Source organism: Hippoglossus stenolepis, chromosome 11, assembly GCF_022539355.2.
Source record: "Hippoglossus stenolepis isolate QCI-W04-F060 chromosome 11, HSTE1.2, whole genome shotgun sequence".
NCBI classification, from domain to species: domain Eukaryota; kingdom Metazoa; phylum Chordata; class Actinopteri; order Pleuronectiformes; family Pleuronectidae; genus Hippoglossus; species Hippoglossus stenolepis.
This window is the reverse complement of record NC_061493.1, coordinates 21,981,758-22,005,797: the sequence shown is the minus strand read 5'-3', so window position 1 is coordinate 22,005,797 and position 24,040 is coordinate 21,981,758. Positions and strand designations below refer to the sequence as shown.

Here is a 24,040-nt window from a genome sequence, read left to right as displayed (position 1 = left end):
GGACAGGTGCAGCTGTGTGTGTGTGTGTGTGTGTGTGTGTGTGTGTGTGTGTGTGTGTGTGTGTGTGTGTGTGTGTGTGTGTGTGTGTGTGCGTGTGTGTGTCCTCGTAAAGTGGCGGGACCAGGCCAAGCCCCGTTAAGCCTCACATTTAACGCACAGATCTGTGCTTCCCATGATCTCATCTAAAAGCTGTCCAAATATCTCTTTCCCCTCAGAGACCCACTCGTCTACCTTTCATGCTTCTTTCTCCACCTCTTTACTCACTCCTCTTTTTCCTCTCGCAGCACCTCCTCCTCCTCCTCCTCTCTACCCACATATCCTCCTCAGCTCTACACTTCCTTTTGTCTCACTCACGTCTCGCTCGTTCTCTTTCTCTGTCTCTCTGAATTCTTTCTCGGGGGTATGTCCACATTCATTCCTCTTTTTCTCTACACGGCAAACACTCGGCTGCTGTGTCTGAAAACCGAATAGTGAGGAAACAGTCGAAAACGTCAGTAAACTGAAAGTTGTGTTCAGTCAGTTGCACGTGTGGCAGTAGAATGAAAACTATGTGTACTTTGATCACTGCTTTTAAATGTCAGAGCCGCTGACAACACTACACACGTACATTTGTCAGAAGCCTCTGCGATCATAAAGCAAGTGATATAAATGACATCTCAGTAGAACGGTGCAGGAGCTGCTCGCGAGGTAACAGGTAGCTTATATAACGTGCAAATCAAATCACTGCTCATTTATGGAGCAACATAACCTGAGAAATATGTAAATGCAGAGACGATTTGCCTTTTTCATAAAGTTTGCCGTGCAGATTTATTACTGCAATGCAAAAATATGATGTTATCAGTCAACTGAAGCACCTCATCATTTTATTCAGGTAGTTTCCGGATGGCAGTTTAAAAAAAAAAAATCTTCTACTTCTCGTTTTTTCTGCAGCTTAATAAGCCTAATCTCTATATTTTATACCAATATAAAAATGTCTGCTGACGTAAGTGGTCGTTTTGCGATATGACCAAAGATTATATCTATTATAAGGTATAAAGTGATAAAGTGCATGGTGCCACTAACACATTTATACAGATGATCACTCTGACACAAAAACAAATCACTCTCTTCTCCTTTCTTCATCGTCGCTCCTTCTCCTCCATGAGTATTTCACGATTTCTCTCATTTCTCTATAAATTCCCCCAAATCTGTCTCTTGCTCCTCTTTGTTTTTCGGACCCCTCCCCCTCTCTCCTTCACTTGCTTCCCTCCATCACTCCTCCTCCCTCCCCTCCTCTGATACACCTCTGCATATTTTCCCACCACACTCTACAATTACACTTAATGCCTCGCAAAGAGCTGCACAATAATGACGACCAGGTCCACGCAACACACACACACACACACACACACTCCACATGTGGAATATCAGAAGGGAATGAAAACAGGAAATCATCTGGTACATACACACACACTTAATAGAACACATTTGTGCAGACACACACAAACACACACACACACACTCAGCACACACTGCACTCCTGTACCTTGCCAGAACCTGTCACTGAGAGTCCGTGGTGAATTTATTAGGCAGGATGGATTGGAGCTGCAGTGCGGCCCAGACTGCAGGGGGAGTAGCAGACTTTAATCTCTCTCCCCAGAACAACCGGCTCTCCTCTCGCCTCAGACCAGGAGGAAATAAAGGAGTGAGAGGCAGACAATCCAAAAATATCACGCAAACTCTTTGAAGGGGTCCCAGAGAGGCTCCACCGCGTTTCGTGACTTTTCCATGACTTCCCTCCAACACGGTCTTGAGTTCTTCCTCCTCGCTCTAAAAAAAACCCCGTTTTCTCCTTCCTGGTTTCGTTAATGTTTTTCTAAAGGAGGGAACAGGCTGGTTTCTGCTGCAGGTGAAACACAGCAGGTGATGTCACAGCACGCGACTCGAGCTGAATGCATTACGTTACACTCCTGTAACAACACTCAGTTTGCACTAGAGCACACACAAGTTTGCCAAAAACACAATATACAGATGATAAATAAACTTTTTCTTCTCTGCTCTACGTGGCAGATTTTTACTACGACCTCAAAACTAGGTAACTAAGTCCAGAAGGAGTCAAAAGTCTGTGCAGCGACAACAAAGCTGTTTTCTTTAAAATCTTATGCACCAGCTCCGGTAGCATCTTCTGGTGGATAAAACCAAACACCATCTATCAATCCATTATCCATATCTCCTCTGCATTTCTGTTCTGCATTGTCCTGTCTGCCAATCACGCTGATATCAGGCTCTAACCTGCTGCGGCTGAATGACCTGCACCGCGAGAACGACGCCTGCAAAAGTTACGGAAGAAAGTTTCTCCACCAAAAGAGGAAAAGTTGAATAAGTGACGCTAATGTTTACCGAACAACAACAAGCTCAGCAAACGTTTTTGTGCATAATTAACAGCTAATAATATCCGCAGCGAGCGGAGCAGCAGCTATCACTTCAAACACAGAGGAGAGGCTTTCACGTAATATCTGAAGAGGGATACTTAGCGGCTGGAGGAAAACAGGAAAAGAAGGGAGGCACATGCAAAAAAAGGCAAGTGAGGTAAAAGAACACGGAGATGAAAAGGGATCAGCGAGTGTAGGAAAGCAGCAGGTACACGGAGGAGAAAGGGGAGAGAGCCGAGAGAGGGAGGAAAACAAAGTGGAGGAGAGCGAGCGCCACTCGTGAGCGCTGGCTCACACCATGTAAGGCTTTATACGGCAACAATGGAACAAGCCTTCAGAGCAATATCTCCGAGTGTCACATTCTCGCCGTCTCCATGGTTTTAGTATTTCCTGCTTGGCTGTAACTAACGGCTGCTGAGATGAAGGCAGATGTTTGCGTGGGCTGAGCTGTTTGTGGGGAACCGAGGATTACGGGGGCATTGTAAAGCGGTGTAAACACAGGCCAATCAACCTCTGGGGCTGAATGCAAACTTGGCTTTGCCTCTTCTTATTAAATCTCGTGCTACTTTTGCAGTTTGGCGTATACGCGAAGGTGTGTCATGGTTTCTGGGTAAGAAGCTAATCCTGCAAACTTACTTACCGGAGAGTCTGTGCAGGTTTTAAATGTGGGAGTCTCAAAGAGCTTTTGCAAGCTGTCAGGAAGTGAAAAGAAAACACAACATAAAGACGTAACGCTTCCCAAAAACATCTGTTTCTGTCTGAACTTCCTGCAGCTGCTGAAACTTCTGAAACCATAAATGGGCAGAACAAGAGGAAGGACAGCGCGGGAGTGATTGATAAGCAACACAAGGTCCAACAGGTGCGAAGAATCCTGCAAGACCCAACCTGCTCCGTGTGAATCTACAAGTGGACACACGGAGCAGAATAAAACCCGTCTGACAAACGAGATGCAGTTTGAGCTGAGTCGACTCCCCACGGTCACACACACTCCCAGCAGAGCTAATGAGGGAACCCATTACAACCTGGTTTCACTGGTATCCCAGTTAACACACCGTCTCAAAGAGGGAACGGACGAGGAAAGAAAATGTAGAGTTGATAAGGAGATTTCAAAAACTTCAGTAACTGACTATTTGTTTAGTTGCATTTTCAAAGACTATATGTAGAAAATGTTTAATTTTATTTTTATATCTAATGTGACTGAAACTAACACCTTTCAGATTCTTCACTGGTGGAAATTAGTCATCAGAAGATATGGATCAGGGCTTAAGGATATTATTGATGACCATTTTTTACTATTTCTGACATTTTATAGACCAACCCATTATCACCAAAGCCCCTATGTGCTGTGTGAAAACCAGGATATTGCCGACTTGTGTAATAAAAGCAATAATGAATGAAGAAAATCAATGTGCCTCAGTCCGCCACAAATAAATCAATGTTTAGGAATATCTGATGAAACCCAGGACAAAGATGCACTTTCTTATCTGGGATATTTTGTCTTCATCTCTGAATACAGGGTCGATGTGGAGGTGCGTCGTCTTTCTTTGTTTTCAGTCCACGGTGTTGACACAGATTTCAGACACACATGAAGCCTATAAAGAACTGACCCCGGGGCAGAGCGCTGTATTATTAAAAGCGTAACCTTATAGAGAATGTAAGGGATTTATCCAGGTTTACTGGATGTGAGAGCTGGAGATTATGCAGGCAAACGTCTGCACGACTGCAGGCGGGATTATACATTATTTAAAGAATTATTGATGCGTGTCTATTCCTCAGACATGTTTACTTTCCCTCCTTCTTTTTCTCCATCTGCCTACCTCACGCTTTCACTCTTTCACATCCTCTTATTGCTCAGCTTCTCTGGCTGTTCATCGCTCTTTGCTTCTCCGTCGATCTGAAAAGTGTCACGCCCGCACCGAGCTGTGATTGTGTTCGGCTGACTCGAGCTTTTTCTACAAAAACCACACTGGCAGCAGATCGCTCAGTGTGTGTGTGTTGGTGTCGTGGCACATTATTTAATTAAGAGGGAGGGAGTTCGTGTACGACTGTTGCACAATAATGCAGAATAATGCACAGCTAACACAGCGAACATGAGTCTGCATCTGTCCGGAATCGGCTGCACTGGATACCAGCTGAGTGGGTAATTATTCTCGACAGTAGCATCGTCTACTGAAACAGAAGATCCCTCACATCACCAAACAAAGATGAGTACTATGAGTTATTAGCTCCGCCGTGGAAGTTGTGTTTGTCTTTCTGGAATAATCAACACACTGACGAACAGCGATCCTCGTGTTTCTGTGGTGGCCTCTCACCTCCATTCCAGGAGCCGTTGTGGGGTAATACTGTTGCGGCGGCGTCATGGCTGTCCTGTGGCGTAGTCCCCTCGGCGGCGGCGGCGGCGGGGGCGGCGACCTCAGGCTCCTGCAGGCTGTCCTCCTCCACAATGTGTAGCTTGTCCTCGTCGTCCGAGTCCGAACTGGCCTCCAAGCCATTGTTGAAGTCTGTCACTGCAATGAGGAGAAACAGAAGTGAGAGATGATTAAATATGTGAGATTACAACCAACGCATAGGATTATGCAAAACTACTACACAGATTTCCACGAAGAAAATCTACAATATCAAGGACTATATGTTTTTAAACTCATTTTACAAAATATCTCCATCCAGCCAAGAAAACCAAAGCAACGACAGTCGGTAAGAACAAGTGAGTCGGGCCAGTAGGTGGCGATCAAGTCCACTTCAACAATCCATTCAAATACACCGTGAGCTTATTCTCCTGTCCCTGAATTTGAAGGGGACTATCAGGCCTTGAAGGAGGTAGGTGCTCTACTCGAGTTTTCAGCGAAGATGCAACAAAGGCAAATGTGTTGACAAAAAAAACACAAAACCTCTGAATCAATTCAACTCTACAGAAAAAGCTCCTCTCGTGTAATATTTAAATATTGAATTGCATGTTTTCCCATCCCGACTCCTGCCTGTGATCCAGCCGCAGTGAGGATTCCAATCCAGACCCACGGCTGTTACTTGCTCACTGTGCAGGAGATCATCTCCACCGCCTCATATCCATCAATGTGACCTGAGCTACACACAGTTTTTTCTCCCCTCATGTGCACGGAGACGACATAAAAATGAGCCCAGCACAGCCACGGGGGGAAATAATCACTTGTTTATCAGCCTCAGAAAGCAAATCTATTTTACACTGTGCTGCAGTCAGTGAGTTTGTCTGTGGGTTAGTGCGCCTCAATGTGAGCTCAGGATGAATAATGGACCAACTGGACTGGTGTGAATGAGCCCGGAGGAAGAGGTGTGTGTCTGTGTGTGTCTGTGTGTGTGTGTGTGCGTAGCAGAAAAGCTGTAGATGTTGGAGACAGGAAGGTGTATGTGGATGTAAGTGATGATGAGCACTATGCTGTAGGTAGGATAATTGCCTTTTCACAGTCAGCATGTGTGTACTCGTGTCTGTTATCTTAAATGAGTATGTGAGTGAACACGTGTGTGTCTGCATGTGTGTGTCTGTGTGCGTGTGTACGCTCTCTGCAGGGAAGCTGTACGTCTTGGCAGAGGTGCTGAAGAGGCCTAATGAGCAGGAGAGCCCGGGCTGTTTGTTCACAGGTGCACGCAGACACACACACACACACACACACACACACACACACACACACACACACACACACAGAGGTTCCAAACCACATAACAAGCTGTGTGTGTCTGTATGAAACGGGAAGCTGTGTCAGGTAGCGCCGTTAACCACTCACACACCCCTTGCATGCACATGTTGCAGACCATGTGACGCACACCTTTTGTAACCCACCTAGGTCTAAGACACCCCACACACACACACACACATCCTGTGTCACCACTCAGACAAAATGTGGTTCGATCTGGAGACGAGTCTTGTCAATTCTCCAGACTGATGAGTGGGGCTCAGAATATAAAAATGTCTGTGTGTGTGTGTGTGTGTGTGTGTGTGTGTGTGTGTGTGTGTGTGTGTGTGTGTGTGTGTGTGTGTGTGTGGGTGGCGTCGATGCGTGCCTGGATCGATGTAAGAGGCTGGGAGAGTCACAGAGTGGAGCGAGACACAGGAGTAGGAGGTGAATACATGCAGGAGCTGCTCTGTGCTGTCATTTCATATTTGGCCATTGGATTAAAATATGATGTTGACACGACTTTTGTTGGTCGCCACTTCCCGTCCTTGGCTCTGTGTGTGTGTGTGTGTGTGTGTGTGTGTCCAGCTCAGTACAGCAACATTTACACGTGGTATAACATCAATAGTACAGTAACACTGTTAGTGAGAGCAGGAGAACAAAATCCGATCCTACAAGTGTTAACAGTGACAGTATTGCACTTTATCACATTCTAATTCTGGATTAAGCTTCTAATCATGTTCTAGATTTACAGATCAAACGTCTGGTCTAAAGAAAAAGTGTAATCATGAAAAAAACGTCCATCACATTTTGTTTTCTTCGACCAAATATCCCAAACGGTTTTCAGGAGAAGACAAATTATCGTTTCATCTTTACAGACAATCAAAAATATAAAGCTTGATGACCACAACTCCATGAGCCACAACTTTTGTTTTTTGAAATGAGGAAACTGCCAGACAATCAGCTCCAGCCGTGCAGACAGTGTCTCTCTTCACTTACACAAAACGACCAGACCGTTCTCCTTGCAGCTCTAATAATAAAAAGTCTATAATTTCAGATAAACAGCTCGTGTCTGCTCGACACCACGGAGGCCGCCGGCTGCAAACTGGTGAGTTATTCTTAACAGTGTCGGCTGGAGGGGGAACAACAATCAGCTGAGCACCAGATAACACAGAACACTGGAGGAGACACAGAGTGAAAGCTTGAGCTGATACAGTCTGTTCCCTCTTCAGTGGATGAGCGGAATCAAAATGCTCAGGAAAAAACATCTTAATGACAAACAGGTTGAAGGCAGAACGTCTCGAAGACAACTAATCCGGAAATCCATCATTCCTGCTACGCTGTCCTCTTATTGTCAGAGTGCAGTTACCACAACAGGAGACAGGGGGCGTGGTAGAAAAGGCAGACAACTGCTTCCCATCACATGAGACGTAACAGTCTCACGACAACTTTTCTCTTGTGTGGGTGTGTGTATGTGTGTGTGTGTTTGTTTAGGTTACAGAGAGAGAAAAGAGAGCGAGTGAGAGACCCGTCCACATCGTGAAGACGAAGCGTCAAGTGAACTGTTAATCCTCCGTCTGGAGGTCTGCACAGAGGAGAGGAAGAGGGAAGTCTAGACCGTGGCATTCCTCCCTTCCTGCCATCCATCGCTCTGATTAACAATCCGTTTCATAACAGCCTCCTTCGTTATTACTCCGAGTCTTCAAATGTTACTTACACCAACTTAACTCTGAGCAGAAATCACTGGAGATGAATGTCATGTATCCTCTCAACACTGAGCTGCTTTAGAAAAGAGCCAATGAGTAATGACAAACAACAAACTGTGGCCTGAACCTCTACACCGGCTTTTATTTACTTCATTATTGAGTGAATCAGACGGAACGAGGAGACGTGAGGGCGGAGAGCAATGAGTCACAGGGTTGATTCATCACATCCTGACCGGAGTGGATCTAACAATCATCTATTGAGGAAATTAAAAACTAATTGTAATAACACAGCCAAAGGGATGAGCGTCAAAGCCTCCACAATAAACGCGGAAAATAAAAGAGTTCCTCCTCATTCATGCTCTGCCCCTGCGAACATCTGCCCTGTAAACAGCTGTGTCATCTCCACTGATCCCAGCGTCGTCCCATTTAACATCCAACGACCGAAAGAGGAGGAAATAAATAATTTCCACCAACAGTTACAGCGCAGTTCACCGAGCGAGCAGCAGAGCGTCTGACTTCTTCAGTGTTAGCATCAGTGAGCCAGACCCGCATCACATCATGTGCGTCTGACGCACCACAACGCGACCCTGACTGGACCACACGGCCGCGGATCTGGGTCAAAGGTCACCTGCTCTGCAGCGGAAAGAGGCGCAGGAAGCGTGAGTGTGCGCTGGTTAAAAATAGACCGTCTGCAGATAGAATACAATATACATCAGGATCACGATGGCCTTCATCCCACGACTTCATCAGTCTACACGCTCTGTGAGGCGGCGCACAGCTGAATGAGCTAAATGCTAACAGATGAGCTCATGATGAAGACGCTAACACGCCGATGCTGGGCAGGTTCAGTGTTTTCCAGGTTAGCTGCAGGCAAACAGCTGCTGAGGACTTAACACACAGTGATGGGAGATTATATAAAATGTACAGGTACTGGGTCATAAATGAAGTATTGGCCTGTAGAGCACAGATGGGTTTTCGGGCCTCAATGTCAATATAACAACATAATGCCGACCTCATGGTGGCGCTAGATGAAAGGTCAGTGCTCCCATATGAGCACTTCATTTAAGTTCTATATATTTGGTTGTATTGTTGTTTTATTTTTATTTATAGTTATTTATAATAAAGTTTGTGGTAACACTGTAGAATGTTTTGTTCATTTGTTTGTCATAAAGATTGAATAACGACATCTCAGGAATCAAATGTTGTTTTGATTTGTATATCGGCCGATATAACGATATCGGTTATTTTTACTACCTAGTATTGGTATTGAGATCTGCCCCAAAAATCCATATTGGTCGGGCGCTATCAGACACATCAATCATGTCATAAAATAACCAAAGTGAGCAGCTCATCACGATCGGTCGTTAATTAGAGACGTGATGATGAACTCAGGCAGCTGAACAAAGCTCATCAAACTGAACCTGAATGAAAATGAGTCAACTCCTTTTCTTTATGAGCCGCTATTGAAAAGTCCTAAAGAAAGATGTGTGAGTGAAACATCAGAGTGTTCGACATGGCCATGAGTCTGTTTGTGTGTCTGTCTGTGTGTGCTTGTGTGTGTGTGTGTGTGTGTGTGTGTGTGTGTAGTGGCCCAGGGCAGCTGTGCAGGATGGGACCTCTGCCAAGCCCTAACAGACAATTACCCCACTGTGTGTGTGTGTGTGGGTGGGTGTGTGTGCGTGTGTGTGTGTGTGTGTGTGTGTGTGTGTGTGTGTGTGTGTGTGTGTGTGTGTGTGTACATCACTATAGCTGTCTGTCTGCTACTCGATGTGACCAGACTTTAACATGCTGAGCAGCTGCACACAGTCGGCCCACTTAAAGGGACAGTCACACATTTTCTACAACAAGCTCATGTTGTGGAACAAATTCTATAGAAATGAAGTCGTTTTTTTGAGAAAATGAAGATTATCTTCATTAATAATTCATCTATTTTTCTTCTTGCCACCGACAAACTTTTTTTTTTTAAATGTCTCCTTGATAACTTAAGAATCAATCAAGAAACAATGACATCAACATTTATTTTACACTTTTATCATTAAACAACTGAAGTCACAGTTGAAATAAAACGTTGCTGTTTGTGCAAAAGTTTAGAGATGCAACAATTTTTCGATAAATGTATTAGTTTACTGCAAAAAATGAATAAAGTTATAGATTATCTTTGGCTGTGGGGAATTTTAAGGAATGTTTTACTCTTTTTCTTTTTGCATTTTATTGACAAAGCGATTGAGATTTAGCAGCAAAAACACAAATGAAAAACAGACACTTCCCATAAATTCTTCTGCTTCCTGTTGCAAAGGGACTGTTGACACCTCTCTCCCTTTCCTGGTGAGGGTAACCAGGTCTGCTGATTTGTTTTCAGCAGGTTTTTAACCCGAAACAGCACCGAACAAGCCAATTTCAGCCGCTGACCCCAAAAAACTCAGCGATTGTTTGCTGAACTTTGTGTTTTCTTGTTTAAGGTCACACTAAACGACCTTTCACCTTTGAAATCCAGGTGAAAAACACCCACGACAGAGTAGACGCAGCCTCGTCGCAGGACTGGAAGATGTTAAGTATTCAGCACTGAGTCATGCTCCTGAGGTGTCTGTTAAAAGTCGACATCATGAGGTAAGACTGCGGCTGCGTCATCCTCCCAGACAGGAGAGCAGAGGTGTGGTCGCTCTGTTCCCTGGCACAACGCGCCGTGTTTCCATTCCCACCTCGCTTCAATACTATGGCAACAACAATCTCTATATATAATATCTTATAATTCAACATGGGAAGTCAATGAGGTCGAAGGTGTGTGTGTGTGTTTGTGTGTGTGTGTGTGTGTGTCCAGAGTAATCAAGGCCTTCCAGCTGCTTCCTGCTCAGGTGCTCAATCAGACCCCATCAGACCTCTCTCTCTCTCTCTCTCTCTCTCTCTCTCTCTCTCTCTCTCTCTCTCTCTCTCCTCCCTCCTCCCTCTCTTTTCTTTGGTTGACCTCTCAGCAGAGAACAGTGGGAGCAACAGAATCACCGGAAGGCCAGTGAGACCCGCACTGGGAACTGCGACCCTCGGAGATAAGAGCGGGACTTTGAAATTGAACTTAATGTGGCTGTGTTACCTGATTATGAGACTCTTGATGAGAGCGTACACTCATCAGCCTCTCGATAAAACTAATCACATTCATCTGAGGATACAGCTCCTTCAGTAATTCGAGAGACAGCCCAGGGTCTAATATGTCGTGTTGGAAACCAGGGAGATTCTCTTACCGCTCAGGTGAAACTGCGCTGGGCTGTTATCAGTCCGCCGCATCGGCCTCTGCCCTCAAACGAGAGGATGTGGTTTAAAATGCAAGTAGAAACTAGAGATAGAGAAACTGGCAGATGGTTTTTTTTGAAATTTTCATCAAATTCTGAGGGAATAACTCATGGATCTTGATGGGGAAAATTTCAGCTTTGAACTCAACCACTGACAAAATAAAATTTTCATGTCTACATGAAACATGCAGAGGGAAGAGAGAAACAACGAGGGATATATTCCAGTAGCACAGGGAACATTTAACACAAGTCATATCTTTAATAGTCACTATCATGCTTTACCATAATTCCAGCAATAATCTTTTTACTCAGTGTTAATTTTAATGTTTCCCAATTGCGGATATTACATCTACAGTTTGACCTATTTGAGCAAAAGCTGCTGTTCAAAGCCGGTCACAGACCTTAAGGGACTTTCACATCATTCTCAAACTTTGCAGAGACGTTACCGACTCACAGGTGACGGAACAACACTGTGGCTGATGTCATTTCCCCAAACGCTCCTATATCTGCCGCGTGTGGCCGTGACTCACAGGACGACCACCTGAGAAACTACTGCGCATAAGTGTGAGTGAGAAGTGAGGTGTGATTGATGTGTGTTAACTAAAGCAGCAGCACAGTGTGTGTGACTGATAACACGCATCAGGTTTATGATGTACACACGGGTACATGCTGTGTGTGTGTGTGTGTGTGTGTGTGTGTGTGTGTGTGTGTGTGTGTGTGTGTGTGTGTGTGTGATGATTCATTTCAACATGGGGTGGCAGCACACAGGGGGATTACATAATATTCTCAGCTCTGATCTCAGGCCTGTTATAGCTGCCTGGAAAAACTGCTGCACCTCTGCAATCAAATCAGACGTCTAATCAACTGGAGTTCTTCAGTGACTCATATAAACTGTAATGGGTGAGGAGGTTTGCACCGAAGCTGCTGGAGGGCGAGAGCTTTCTATAAAAATCCTCCTGTCACATTGGTCTCCTTAAAGTCGGGCCTCAAGATGTAACTCTAATTGATATATTCTTTTTTTTTTCTTTTCCATAAGATAAATTCTGCTGTCATTTCTAATTTAAAATAATGCGCACGGAGCCTTGAGCTGCTTTCACACATGCACTGAACTCCGGAGGATCTCCAGACCTTCTCTGGAGGGGCTGTGTGTGAGATCTGAGTGAGAGGCTCCAGAGATGTTCATGTTGGGCCAGTCCCCTTGTAAAAACTCTGCAGAACTTCCCAATGAGTCAATGTGCGAACACAGCAGGAGATCCTACGCAGGGTTTACCGTGAAGGGAGGGAGGTGAGAGCTTGTCAAGAGAGCTTTTGATGATAAGAGCTGACGTCGGTGTAGATGGTGTAAACAGATAATCTCTGCAGCGCCAGGCCTCATCTCTGTGGTGTTGTGATGCGTCTTAGCAGAGAATCTCATTGTTCAGGTGTGAAAGGCAAACTTAGGAGAAAGTCCAGATCCAGACATTCTGCGGAGGTCTAGACTAAAAACGTCAATAGAGATGTTCCAATACCAGTTGGAAATAACTCAGATGCTCCTGAATCTGCCGTGTCGGGCATCAGGGAGCACGTGAATCTATGAACTGATCCGATACCACGTCTTTAAAGTTACAGTTTCTTCTTTTCCACTCCAAAACAGCAGTTGCACTGTCCTGGTAAGTGCTGTTTTAAGAGACAAGAAGAAGAAGAAGTGATTTCCGGTAGTTTAGCATTAGCCAGATATCGCTAAAATGTTTGCAATCTTGAAAACTGCCTTTTGTACTTCAGTTTCCAGGGGTGAAACTAGTGATGCCAATTATAAAACTAGCTAAAGACTATACAGCAATGACAGCAACACAGCATTTTAAATATTATATATATTCAAATATGCTTTTTAAGTTGTTAGTTTTAAATGCACTAGTGTTGGATCAGTACTCGGTATCCGGGGTAAATGGTGTCGGAACATCTTTACAAAGCCTTAATTGTTTAATGTTTTCAACTGAACAGTCTTAAGTTATTGCTGCTGCCAGTTCCAGGGCATTTCTCTGCAGGCAACCTGCACTCTGACCTCTGACCCCGCAGGAGGGGGGGGGGGGACGCAAGACAAAGGAAGCCGTGAAAAGAGTTCCATAAAAAAAAAGGAGTCCCACTGAGCCTGTGTTTGTAAAAACTGATGCGTCTTTAACGTCGCCCTGCCACACTGGCTTAAACCTGACAAAACACACACACACACAAACACACAAACACACACACACACACACACACACACACACACACACACACACACACACACACACACACACACACACACACACACATTTACTCAATCCACTGTTTGTGTGTGTGACAACTGCATGATCAGCAGGATTTAACTCTCTCTGGCAACAAATGGGTCACACGCTAACACTGTGCTATTAGGAATTTCCTCCCACACATATACACACAATCACACACACACACACACACATACATGAAGTATAAACACAGCTTTGACCTACATATCAATGCATCACAGTCGGTCATGTGCAATGTAACATGTCACATCCCTCTCTCTCCTCACACACACACACACACACACACACACACACACAGGAGGGAGGTATTCTACATCTCGGTGAAAACTGTAACATGAACGAATTGAACGATTGAGCAGACGTCCACATCCAGGAAATGACATATGGGGAAGTGGGTGCGTGGGGGTCGGGGGCGGTGGTCACTTCCTGTTTACCTTTGCACCGTCCCGCCTCCTGTCTTCCCCTCTCAACCGCGTCCGCTCAGCTCTTCTGCTGCTTTCTACGACTTCTACACGTTCTCGTGGCACCAGAAGGAAGTGACAGGCCCGACGTGAGGATTTCATTTTGACACCGTGAGCAACGACTGGATGCAAGTTGTGACTTTGAGCAGCAGCAGCATTTAAGTAGGTTTGACTGGATTATAAAGAGAATATATGAGACGTCCACAACAGTACAACTTACTGAACTAAAATGGAGAGTTGATCTGCTCATTTGGATTTAGATTCAGATTCATGTCCGATATTTAATTTGCATAATGAGGTCAGTATCAGCTCCGACACAAATTCCTCCACCACATCACACTGGTGCCTGCTCCAGAACCTGAGCCAACATCTCACTTCACACCAGCTCTCACATGAGGTCGAGAACTTCCATAACAAACAGACAAACAGACAAGAAAGCAAAATCTGAAGAGAAGAATTCATTTATAAAACAAATATTTGGCCGTCCGGTCACATCTAAACCTTATTTACTTATTTTCTGACCACATCTTTTCGGTATATTTCTCGTAAGGACATTTGTTGTTGTCTCCGAATGAAAACAATGGTGGTTTTATTTGTAGCAGTAAAGTAGTGATAGTAGTAGTGAGTAGCCCTGGTACCCAAAAATCAACACCTTCTAGTGTCAATAAAAGGTGTTTTACTTTTTCCATCAGCTCATATTGGCAGAAAAACCACCTGACACGTGAAAAGTACGACTGAGGCTGCAGGTCTGTAAGTGTTTTCAGGTCTAATGGACTGATTCCTTTCTCGTTCGTCACCTGCTCACTTCTGATTCACGTCGAGGAAACGAGAGGAACATTAGTAATATCAGCAGCTGGAAACTCCCTGCTGCCAGTCCAGTTCTTTTAAATGCAAACAGAAGTGCTCACTTCAGAACGAGCACTCAACAGCCCGCAGCCCGTCACTGTGTGTGTGTGTGTGTGTGTGTGTGTTTTATGTGTGTGTTTGTGCAACGTGGGTAAGAGTGCATGAGAGGTGTGTGAGAGATGAGCGAGGCAGACAGTCGATCACATAACCTGCACTGTCATACTCACTCATAAACTGCCTCCCACTCTCTCTCTCTCACACACACAAACACACACAAACACACACACTCTCCCACTCTTCATTCTCACACACTCCAGCTCTCTAAAACACACACACACACACTCAAACACACACACACACACACACACGTCCGCACTCATGCAACCTGTGTGGCAGGGGCGTTTCCCTCACCGCAGCTGCTGCAGAGGAGAGCTCATGCTCTATCTTACGTTTAATTTAATACTACAGTACATGCATTAATCTGCCGCATCAGGTGTACACACACACACACACACACACACACACACACACACACACACACACACACACACACACACACACACATCTTATCACTTATCTTCTCTGCCAAAAGACCATCCATACCAGCTCTACCTCTGGATTAAAGGCTTTTATACAGTAATCTATCGTGCATGATTTATTGTGTACAGTTACTGTTTGTACACTCGACTCACTGGGTCTTATCTCCTGCTCGTCAATTAAGTCCGTGATCAGAGTGGAGCGGCGGGCAAACACTCACAAGGTCAGAATTAACGAGACGCCGCGTATTAACAAACAAGTTACACGTAGCATAAGTCTGTCATGATCGCCGGGTTATTTTGATCCTGTTTCATGATTCATTAGGAAAGAAAACGTCAAGAAAGAAGCTGGAACCATCAATAAATGAAGCTTCTAAGAGTAGAGAGTTAATTTGACAGGTTTGACAGCAGAAAGAAACTGCTTTCTGTTTTCATGGAACAACCCTGATATGGTATTTTTTTTAAACACAAACAAAGAGCAACTAGAAAATGTTTAGATTTGGTCTGAGGTGGAACTTTATACTGTAAAGTGTAGAACGTGCTTTGTAACCTAGAGAGGGAACACTAAGAAACATAATATACAGAGAACAAATACAATGCTATCTACTATTCACGTCTGAGGATCGTCTACGTTTTGCTTTAAAATACCTTGAATAATTATTATTGTACATTTAATATACTTTACTTTCAGCCACATGCACACAGAAAAAAACAAAATACACTAAAAAGGTGGAGGATTTCTACCCTTACTGTCAATAACTCCTCAATTCATTTGTCATTGCTGCTCCCTTCATTAAACATGTTCTGATATATAAATACTTTAATCCTTGACTCAGCTTTCCATTATGTTAAAAACTGTTTCTTCTAATCAACAGAGGGATCCTCACGTGTGGCTCATCGGGGGTTTCCACGTTTCCCTGTTAAAGGTTTTGTTTTGGTAGATTTTCCTTCCTCTTCTTGAGGGTGAAGAACAGAAGAAGCCGCACCTTCTTAAACCCTAAGAGACAAACTGGGATTTGTGAATCTGGGCTTTACAAATACAATTTGATTGATTGATCGGCAGCAGCATCGACACAGACAAGCGGCTCTGATGACAGACACACTGAGTCAGAGAAGCAGAATATTACTGTGTGGGCCGCCCCCCCTCCTACCACTAATGTATTTAAATCCCAGGACCCCTTCAAAATACGATTTAGGACAAACACTGCAGCCGATGTGCTGGTGAAACATCAGTCACCTGCAGGAGAGAGAGGCCAGCAGGCTAATCACAGTGACGCCTGCCTGACCCGCCTCCCTGCGGCCGGACCAACAGCCCCCGGAACAAGAGGCTGGGTTTTGGTGAAATATCTCTTTAATAGCCTTCCGAGTCTGAAGGCTTAGATGGAGGACAGGTTTGAGGGCAGGACCTGAAGTCAGGCAGAAAATAGCTCAAAGAGATACGTGCTTACGTGTGTGTGTGTGTGTGTGTGTGTGTGTGTGTGTGTGTGTGTGTGTGTGTGTGTGTTGTGTGTGTGTGTGCGTGTCCACGGCTGCCACGCCAAGAATAAATTAACCCGAGCTGGACTGACCCTGTTTTTTTTTTTTTATGTCTCTGAATCAGACCGGTGGGGATAAAAGACGAGGAACGTTACATAAGCTTTTCTCCCAGAAGACACTAACATATACAGCGCGTCACACAAGAGAGCGACTGCACAGACGCACGAGCACCAGCGGAGGAGGAGAACCTGGTGATGAGCTGCGGTGACCCCTGGTGGGTCCAGCAGGCCGCGGCCAGTCCCCCGCCTCCCGGGCTCCAAACTCTGCTGGATCCAGACGAGTAGTCGGAGCAGCTGTGAGACACCGAGCGGAATAAGGGGGAGGTGGATGGAGAGAGGGGGCGAAAATCAATCCGATGGCTTGAGTTTCCACGCCAGGGGCCACACAAGAGCCCGGCTGACCAGGGAGCGGCTGATTCAATTTACCTAAGAAGCCCAGCTGTTACTGTGTGTGTGTGTGTGTGTGTGGGTGTGTGAGAGAGAGAGAGAGAGAGAGAGAGAGAGAGAGAGCCAAAAGAAACTACTACACTAGCACTTTTCCATTCTTCCCTCTTTCTTTTTGTAATTCCCTTTTTATGTAGGTCTCCACTTTGACGGACATGAGATTCCAGACTAAGACATTAAATCTTGTTGGATGGCTAAATGTGTGTGTGTGTGCGTGTGTGTGTGTGTGTGCGCGTGCTCTTTCATGGTGCCTGGGCTCATGACAGGCTATATATTATCCATAAATCACATGGATGTGACTCTTTGATTTTATTACGGGCACAAATAGACTGCAGTGCATGCGCAGCACGACCTTCAGTAAACAGGTTCCTTTCAGAAAGCCGCCTCACTACAGTCGGCACCTTCCAGGCCCGTGTGGCTCTAGTGTGGAGCGTTACTTTGTATTTTCACATGTTCAGACACAAATTGACGATTGAAAGACTCAGAACTTCTATAACTTGTTATTAATGACAGTGCAGTTCGTGGCTAGTAGCCCACGAGTCTTTCTCACCTGGGGCAGGCGACCTTCACACGCCAAAGAAATTCAGCCTACAAATCACGCTCTGCCTGTTGGGAACCCCCTAAAATGTGCCTTGATATTAAATGCTGTTCAGAGAAGATGAACATGAAGTGCAGCTGGTGACCACCGTCCTGATGGCTGCCCACGGCCTCTGCTCCCCCAATGAGCAGCCACGTTTCAGTGTAAGACCAGGGGCCAGGGAGGAGAGAGTGCAGCCAAGCCAAGAGCCACGCTACGCCAATCAGTGCTAAAGAGGTCGGAAAGGTCGCTGCCCGGCTGCCGGCGCACATTGACTGGGAAGGAGCAGCGACAAAGCATGGAGAGGCCACCTCAGGGTGGGGGAGGGGGAGGGGGTTTCTGAGGAGGTCTGTGAGCACATGGTCTTTGACCACATGACTCACTGGGGGACAGAAGAAAGCAGGGCAGCCAGCTTGTGGTTGAAATGCAACAATGGCGGGAGCCGGAGCCGCTCCTGAAGCCAATCATTTGAATGTAAATCAGTTTGTCCAGCAGGGGAATCTTCCCCGGTGACATCGGCACAAACACAAGCTACACAGAAGCTACACAGAAGCATCACATGACGGTTGTTATTCCAGCTCGAGCAGCAGATTCATTTGACTCCACACGGTCACAAAAAGTTGATCTGTGTGTATCCAACTAATTTTTTAAACCTTAACAATTTTCTATTTTCCTCGCACAAGGACCATCTCTCCACTGGAGCACTGTACGAGGATGAACAGAACCACTGATAATCAATCACAACATTTGATGAAATATCAACCGATTATTCAATCGACACAACACAACGATCTGTACTGGAAACCATCAGGAAGCCCCTCGTATTCTGTCAACGATCAATATATGAGCCTGTTTGCTCACATGCCTTCATCTTATTGCTATAAGGGAGACTGATATATATATCAATGAGCCGAAGGTCTTTGGTTTCATACCAAATATCTCTTTTGTTTTTCCATTTATTCATCAGAATAATCTAGAAACAGCCGCTATCATTTAATCTACAGTTCTGATATAGATCCTCTGTCTATGTGATAAAAATTATTGAGTAGGTCACCTTGTCTTAAAGTGGTTGCTAATAATCGTAATAAATTTTATCTTGATCTGTAAAATCTACAAAAAAGAGTTTAAGAACTCAGGATAACATCTTCAAATGTTTTGTTTTTTTTACCAAGCAATATTACAAATTCCAAAGATGTTTATTTTGCTATCATATACGACAAAGAACATTTAAGACGTTTTTGCTTCTGAAATGTACCAAATAGTTATTAATTCACTAAACCATTTATTCTATTTATTGCTCCTGGAATGTTCGGCACAGCACAAAGAGAAATACACGTAGTTTTTACCAGTTTTTCCAGATTATACCAAACCAGCCTGATTTCTGTTTGTGTTGATACATGAACACAGATTTATTTTCTTTCAACATAACTCAAATCAATCAGGATATGTATATGTTAGCTAAACACTCCAAATGCCATCATATAAAAAACACCATCGTAAACAGCTGCTGGGTTTCTGTCGTCTCTCAGCCCTGGTGCACATCTGGAGCGGGGCTCCTCCAACCAGCTTGTTATCCAGCCCCAGATTCCTGTGAAATGTGCCTACGCCACACTCTCCCTGCCGTGCACAGACACAGCACTGTGCACCTTGTGATCAGCAAAACAAACAACAAACAGACAGACATGCAGCGGATGACACTTTTGTAAAGCTTTCGGAGGTGCTGGGGATTTGCTGTTTGTATTTGCAGCCCCTTAGGATCCTGTGTTGTTTTTGCCGGAGTGACAGATACTGGTGGGAGCAAATCTAGGTCATCGCTGTGCCCAGCATCAGAATTTCACCCACTGCTTTCCCTGCACGGTGGTTTTCCAAGTGTGGTGCAGTGTCTGAGTCTCATCCATGCGTTCACACTGCCAGCAACAGACTGATAAAGATCTCATATATCAAACTTTACTGCCTCCTGCTTCCCCCCCCAGTGAGATTTCATATTTAACATCCAAAAACTGAACATTCAGAAAGTTTATGACGGAAGAGGACGGGCAAGTTTCTCAGTCTGGTGATAATAAATCAGCAAACTGAAGGAAAACATGAAAAGACAATCCCACAGCATTGAAACACACACACACAGTCTATCTGCAGACGACTACACATCCATCTATTATCTGTATCACATCCCTTTAGGGTCCCAGATGGGGGTGGAACCAATCCCAGCTGACAATGGGCGAATGGCGGGATACATGCATCCTTTACCTACACCCAGGTCACACACAGGTCACCAGCGAATCAGGGCTGGTGTACAGCGACAAACATCCACTCACACTCTCATTTATAACATGTAACCAAGCTGGATGAAACACGTATGACAGACGGTCAATGTGAGACGCTGCTGATTACTGTTGTGGAGCCACTGTAAAGAACTGTACTTTCAATGGGAAGCAGCTAAAGCCTGTTTGGAAAGTTGCTAAATGTCCCTGATAGATGTAATAAACATGCAATATGCTAATTATAAAGATTTATTCATAATGTAGATCATTGTTGGAGGCGATAATGCAGCCTTTGTCTTCAGGGTGACTTCTCCAGACCAGCGGTGTTCTGGTGGACGGTGGAGTGACGCCTACACGCCTCGGTGTCCTTGACAGGAAATCCCTTCTTGTTCCAGAGGGGCTGTAACACGGCTGATCTTGACCTTTGACCCCCACGTGCAGGAGGAGAAATCGTTCAGGTATTAGATTGGGGAAATATTAGAAAGCAAAGTGACAGAAAGGATCTGTCCGGGCTGCTCAGTGGACTGATGCATGTTCCACATTATCGCTTTAGTCCTGCGAGTCCTTGTGACCTTTAACACGAGGCCCAGCCCCCTCCTCCGTCCTCCATCTTCACCCTCCACTCTGAGGGGGGGGTGGTCAATGTCTTCTTGGTGAAACAAGGTTAATAAGCCCTCCATCAAACTGTTGACTCAGATTACAGAGAGATCACAGAGCTGCAGAGGCGATTCGGCGTCGTCTGTGAAAGTGAAAACTCAAAGTTCAGAGAAACACTTTCGTTTTCTGCTCAGTGTGTAAACACCGTCTCCACTGACCTTCACTGCCACACAGCTGCGGTTATCACACTGGCTGTGTCGCTCAGGTTCACCTATTAAGTCTTTAATTACACAGACCAGTGTCTCCACTCCCTGAGCTTCACCCTCTGCCTGTCACAGCCTTAAAAACCATTTATAATATAACGATTATCGTAAAAATATAATGGGAGATGGAGCTTCAGAGCCACTCGGATGAAAGCTCGTCTGCAGAGTAGAGGACTCCTCCAACACTTCTTGCGTCTCAATCTACACCCTGGATCTTTCATACAAGCTTTCATTGCAACTCATAATGTGTTTGCACTGATTTCATATCCATTAGGCTTCGTGATTCACTGGAGCTAAACAAAGAATATCCTACAGGCAAGCAGGTAATCGTGGAGGCTTTCAGCTAATCACAGATCAGGATCAATAAACTGAAGAACGTAATTCTGCAACGCAAGTGCTCAGGTCACAAAACGTCTTCTGGCGAGATGATCACATTAGAGATTACAGACACAAATCAGCTGATGTGAGGCTTTCACAGACATAACGGTCTCTGAAAACTTCTGTTTCACAAAACAAACCCAGAGAAGATCTGCAATCATCTTTTTATTTAAACAGAAATATGGTTATTTTCTAATTCAGGTTTTTGTGATTTTCTTTTATAGTTATTTATAATTAAGTTGTGGTTAAACTGTCAACTATCCAACCAAGCTTCGACATCTATCTTAATAATCAAAATGAAATTTGTGATTTTAATGTTAAGCCAGAAAACAGCATTTTATTTTAATTGTGGTTCTCATTCTGGCTGCAGAGTTAATCTGTCCTCTTCCTTAAATTGGTCTGAAGGCTGTGCACTGTGCGTATCAACAGGATCAAACTCTTCCAGTTTATCAATAATAATCTCTGTCCGCCTGTTTTATGCCCCTGGCGGGTAGTGCTGCACTGATGTGGTCATGATCTCCTGCTCACCACCAGCTCTCCTGCATCTCCCTCCTCCTCTTCCTCCTCTCACCTGCTCAGTATTCATATCACACACGCTCTCTCCCTGCCAGAAAACTCCTTGGGAAATAGGTCGCAGAACTGTAGACTTTCGCTGATTACAAAGAGCCGTTTAGAATCAGTTGAATCTGAGTTTTGTGATGTGTAAAACATGGTATTTGTATGTCTAGCTGTGTCTGTGTGAGACGGAGCAGCCGCCGCTACACAGACTAGCCTGTGGGGAAAGGGTGTATCGCCCCGAGCAATTTCTGTATCAGCGCTATGTTACGCTGAACTAAGCTTAACACCGGACCAGGCGAGGATCGCGTGGGTCCGCCTTGAGCTTTTGGGTAAACACACCTGAGCGACTCAGTGCGGCTGCCACATCAAAAATGGATACTGGATTAACACAGCTGACCTTGGCTGACTGGACCAACTGAGGTCGGCTGGAAGGTAACGTCAGCCCGAGTGTTTTATTTGCACTTGTGGCCCAATGTGAGCGGCTGAGAAAAAAGAGGAGATACACACTTGATGCCAGTTTGTCAACGGGATTACAAGTGCAGAGTGGGAAGAAGAACTTCTGTGTCCCTTCAGCTGTTCTGGTGCATTTTGAATATCAGCTGACAAAAACTCAATGGAACTGTTTTATTAATCTTCCTCTTTATCTCCGGTTTCGCCTCCTGATCTAACGACACAGATGAGGAGGGTGTGGGTTTTATCTGCTCGCTGTCGCTCTCCAGAAACTCCACTCCTGGAAAGTCACACACTTTTAGGGGAATCAAATCTAATCTCGGAAAGATTTGTTCGAATCTGTCTCATAATTACACGCAAACATTTCTGTTATATCTCAGAAATACGACTCATTTGAGAAGCAAAGGAAGAGTCTGTGTCTTAAAGTTGTAGTTTACTTCAATATTAATATTTATAAAAAAGGAATCAACAACTGTCATGTAATTAAGTCACATTCCAGCTCCAGAGTGTTTTCTGATAATTAGTAGAATAACTTTGGGTTTGGGACAAAACAAACCATATCAAGGTGTCTCAGCTAATAAAAGAGAAATCCGGAAAAGGGAAAATTGGCAGTTTAAATAAAAGTTGGATGAAGCCTGACTTCTAACTAATCTGCTTGAAAAGCAAAATCGAAATATCAGTGATTGTAATATTTCAAAGTCTCAGTATCCTACAACGTTGAGTCTTTATGAATGGGTCTGTGTGTCCAGTCTGAAGCCTAATTTCTTAATCACAGCAAAGAGCTGCATCTTCTCCCCCACCCTTTACCACCCCCCCGATATCTCCATCTTCCAAACCCAGCCGGTCACTTCAAACTCCCACCATCTTACATCATATCACTTAATCAGACCACTGTAATTTTGGCACCGCCAGCGCAAAAACCACCCATCTACTGTATGTCAGAAGTTGGCAGCTGCCGCGGCGCGCTCTGCAGGGAGCTCTCTGGCACCAAGCCTCGGTTGGCACAGCAGTTCTGTCCTCGCTAAATGAAGACCATGCCGCTGCCGTCTGGAGGCCGGGGCGGCTAGCTAGCTCGCTTTGAACGTCTGTCAGCGAGGCGAGCATCAAGCTGGGAGATGAGACTGTGCCCGGGTACCAGAGAGCTGGCGGTGCAGAGGGAGTGGCACAGAGCGGGAGGACCGTCACCATATGCTTGGAGCCGTTGGATTCAAAGTTCGGCTGAACCTCTGGGACGATTGCAAGGGGCCACAGCTACAAGCTCGTTTTCAAAGAACGTTACCTCGCGACACAACAACAGTGTGTTTGGTTTAAATTCAAATGGTCTGGGTCCCAAAACGCGACCTGGGAACATTTCAGAAAGAATCCAAGAGGATCTTCAGTCTATTAACTTGCACACGGGCAGATCAAACTGTGATACTTGATACAGTGAAACGCTTGTTCCTCCTACTCTGTTTCAGCTTCTAATGTCTGAGCACAGGAAGGATGGAGCGGTGCAAACCCTCCACGAGCAGCCGGTGAAAATGCCGCGGCCTATTTTGAGAGCATAATGAGATGCAAGCCTACTTTCCTTTTACAGGTGTGTTTAGGGAAAACGTCAAAAATAAACAAGTCAAGGCTGTTCTGTGTGTGGTAGGCAGTAAAAGACAAAGGCATAAACCTAAGCCTGCCGGCGCACAAAGCAAACTCCCTGGATGTGCAGGCAGCCTATGAGGATATAGACAATTGTGTGTGTGTGTGTGTGTGTGTGTGTGTGTTTTTGTGTGTGTGTGCGCCTGTTTACCCGGTCGCACAATGCAGGGAGGAGGGGGAAGGAAAACACAGGGAC

At 45.0% G+C, this 24,040-nt stretch overlaps 1 protein-coding gene across 2 annotated transcripts in view; it reads right to left on the bottom strand.

Moving 5' to 3' along the window:
- LOC118117798 (zinc finger E-box-binding homeobox 1-like) overlaps window positions 1–24,040 on the bottom strand; it is a 53,423-nt gene that overhangs the window by 14,114 nt on the left and 15,269 nt on the right. For both annotated transcript variants that reach the window (XM_035170349.2, XM_047341986.1), the window contains exon 2: window positions 4,724–4,918. In XM_035170349.2, the coding sequence (XP_035026240.2) occupies window positions 4,724–4,918 (195 nt within the window). The remainder of the gene's footprint in view (window positions 1–4,723; window positions 4,919–24,040) is intronic.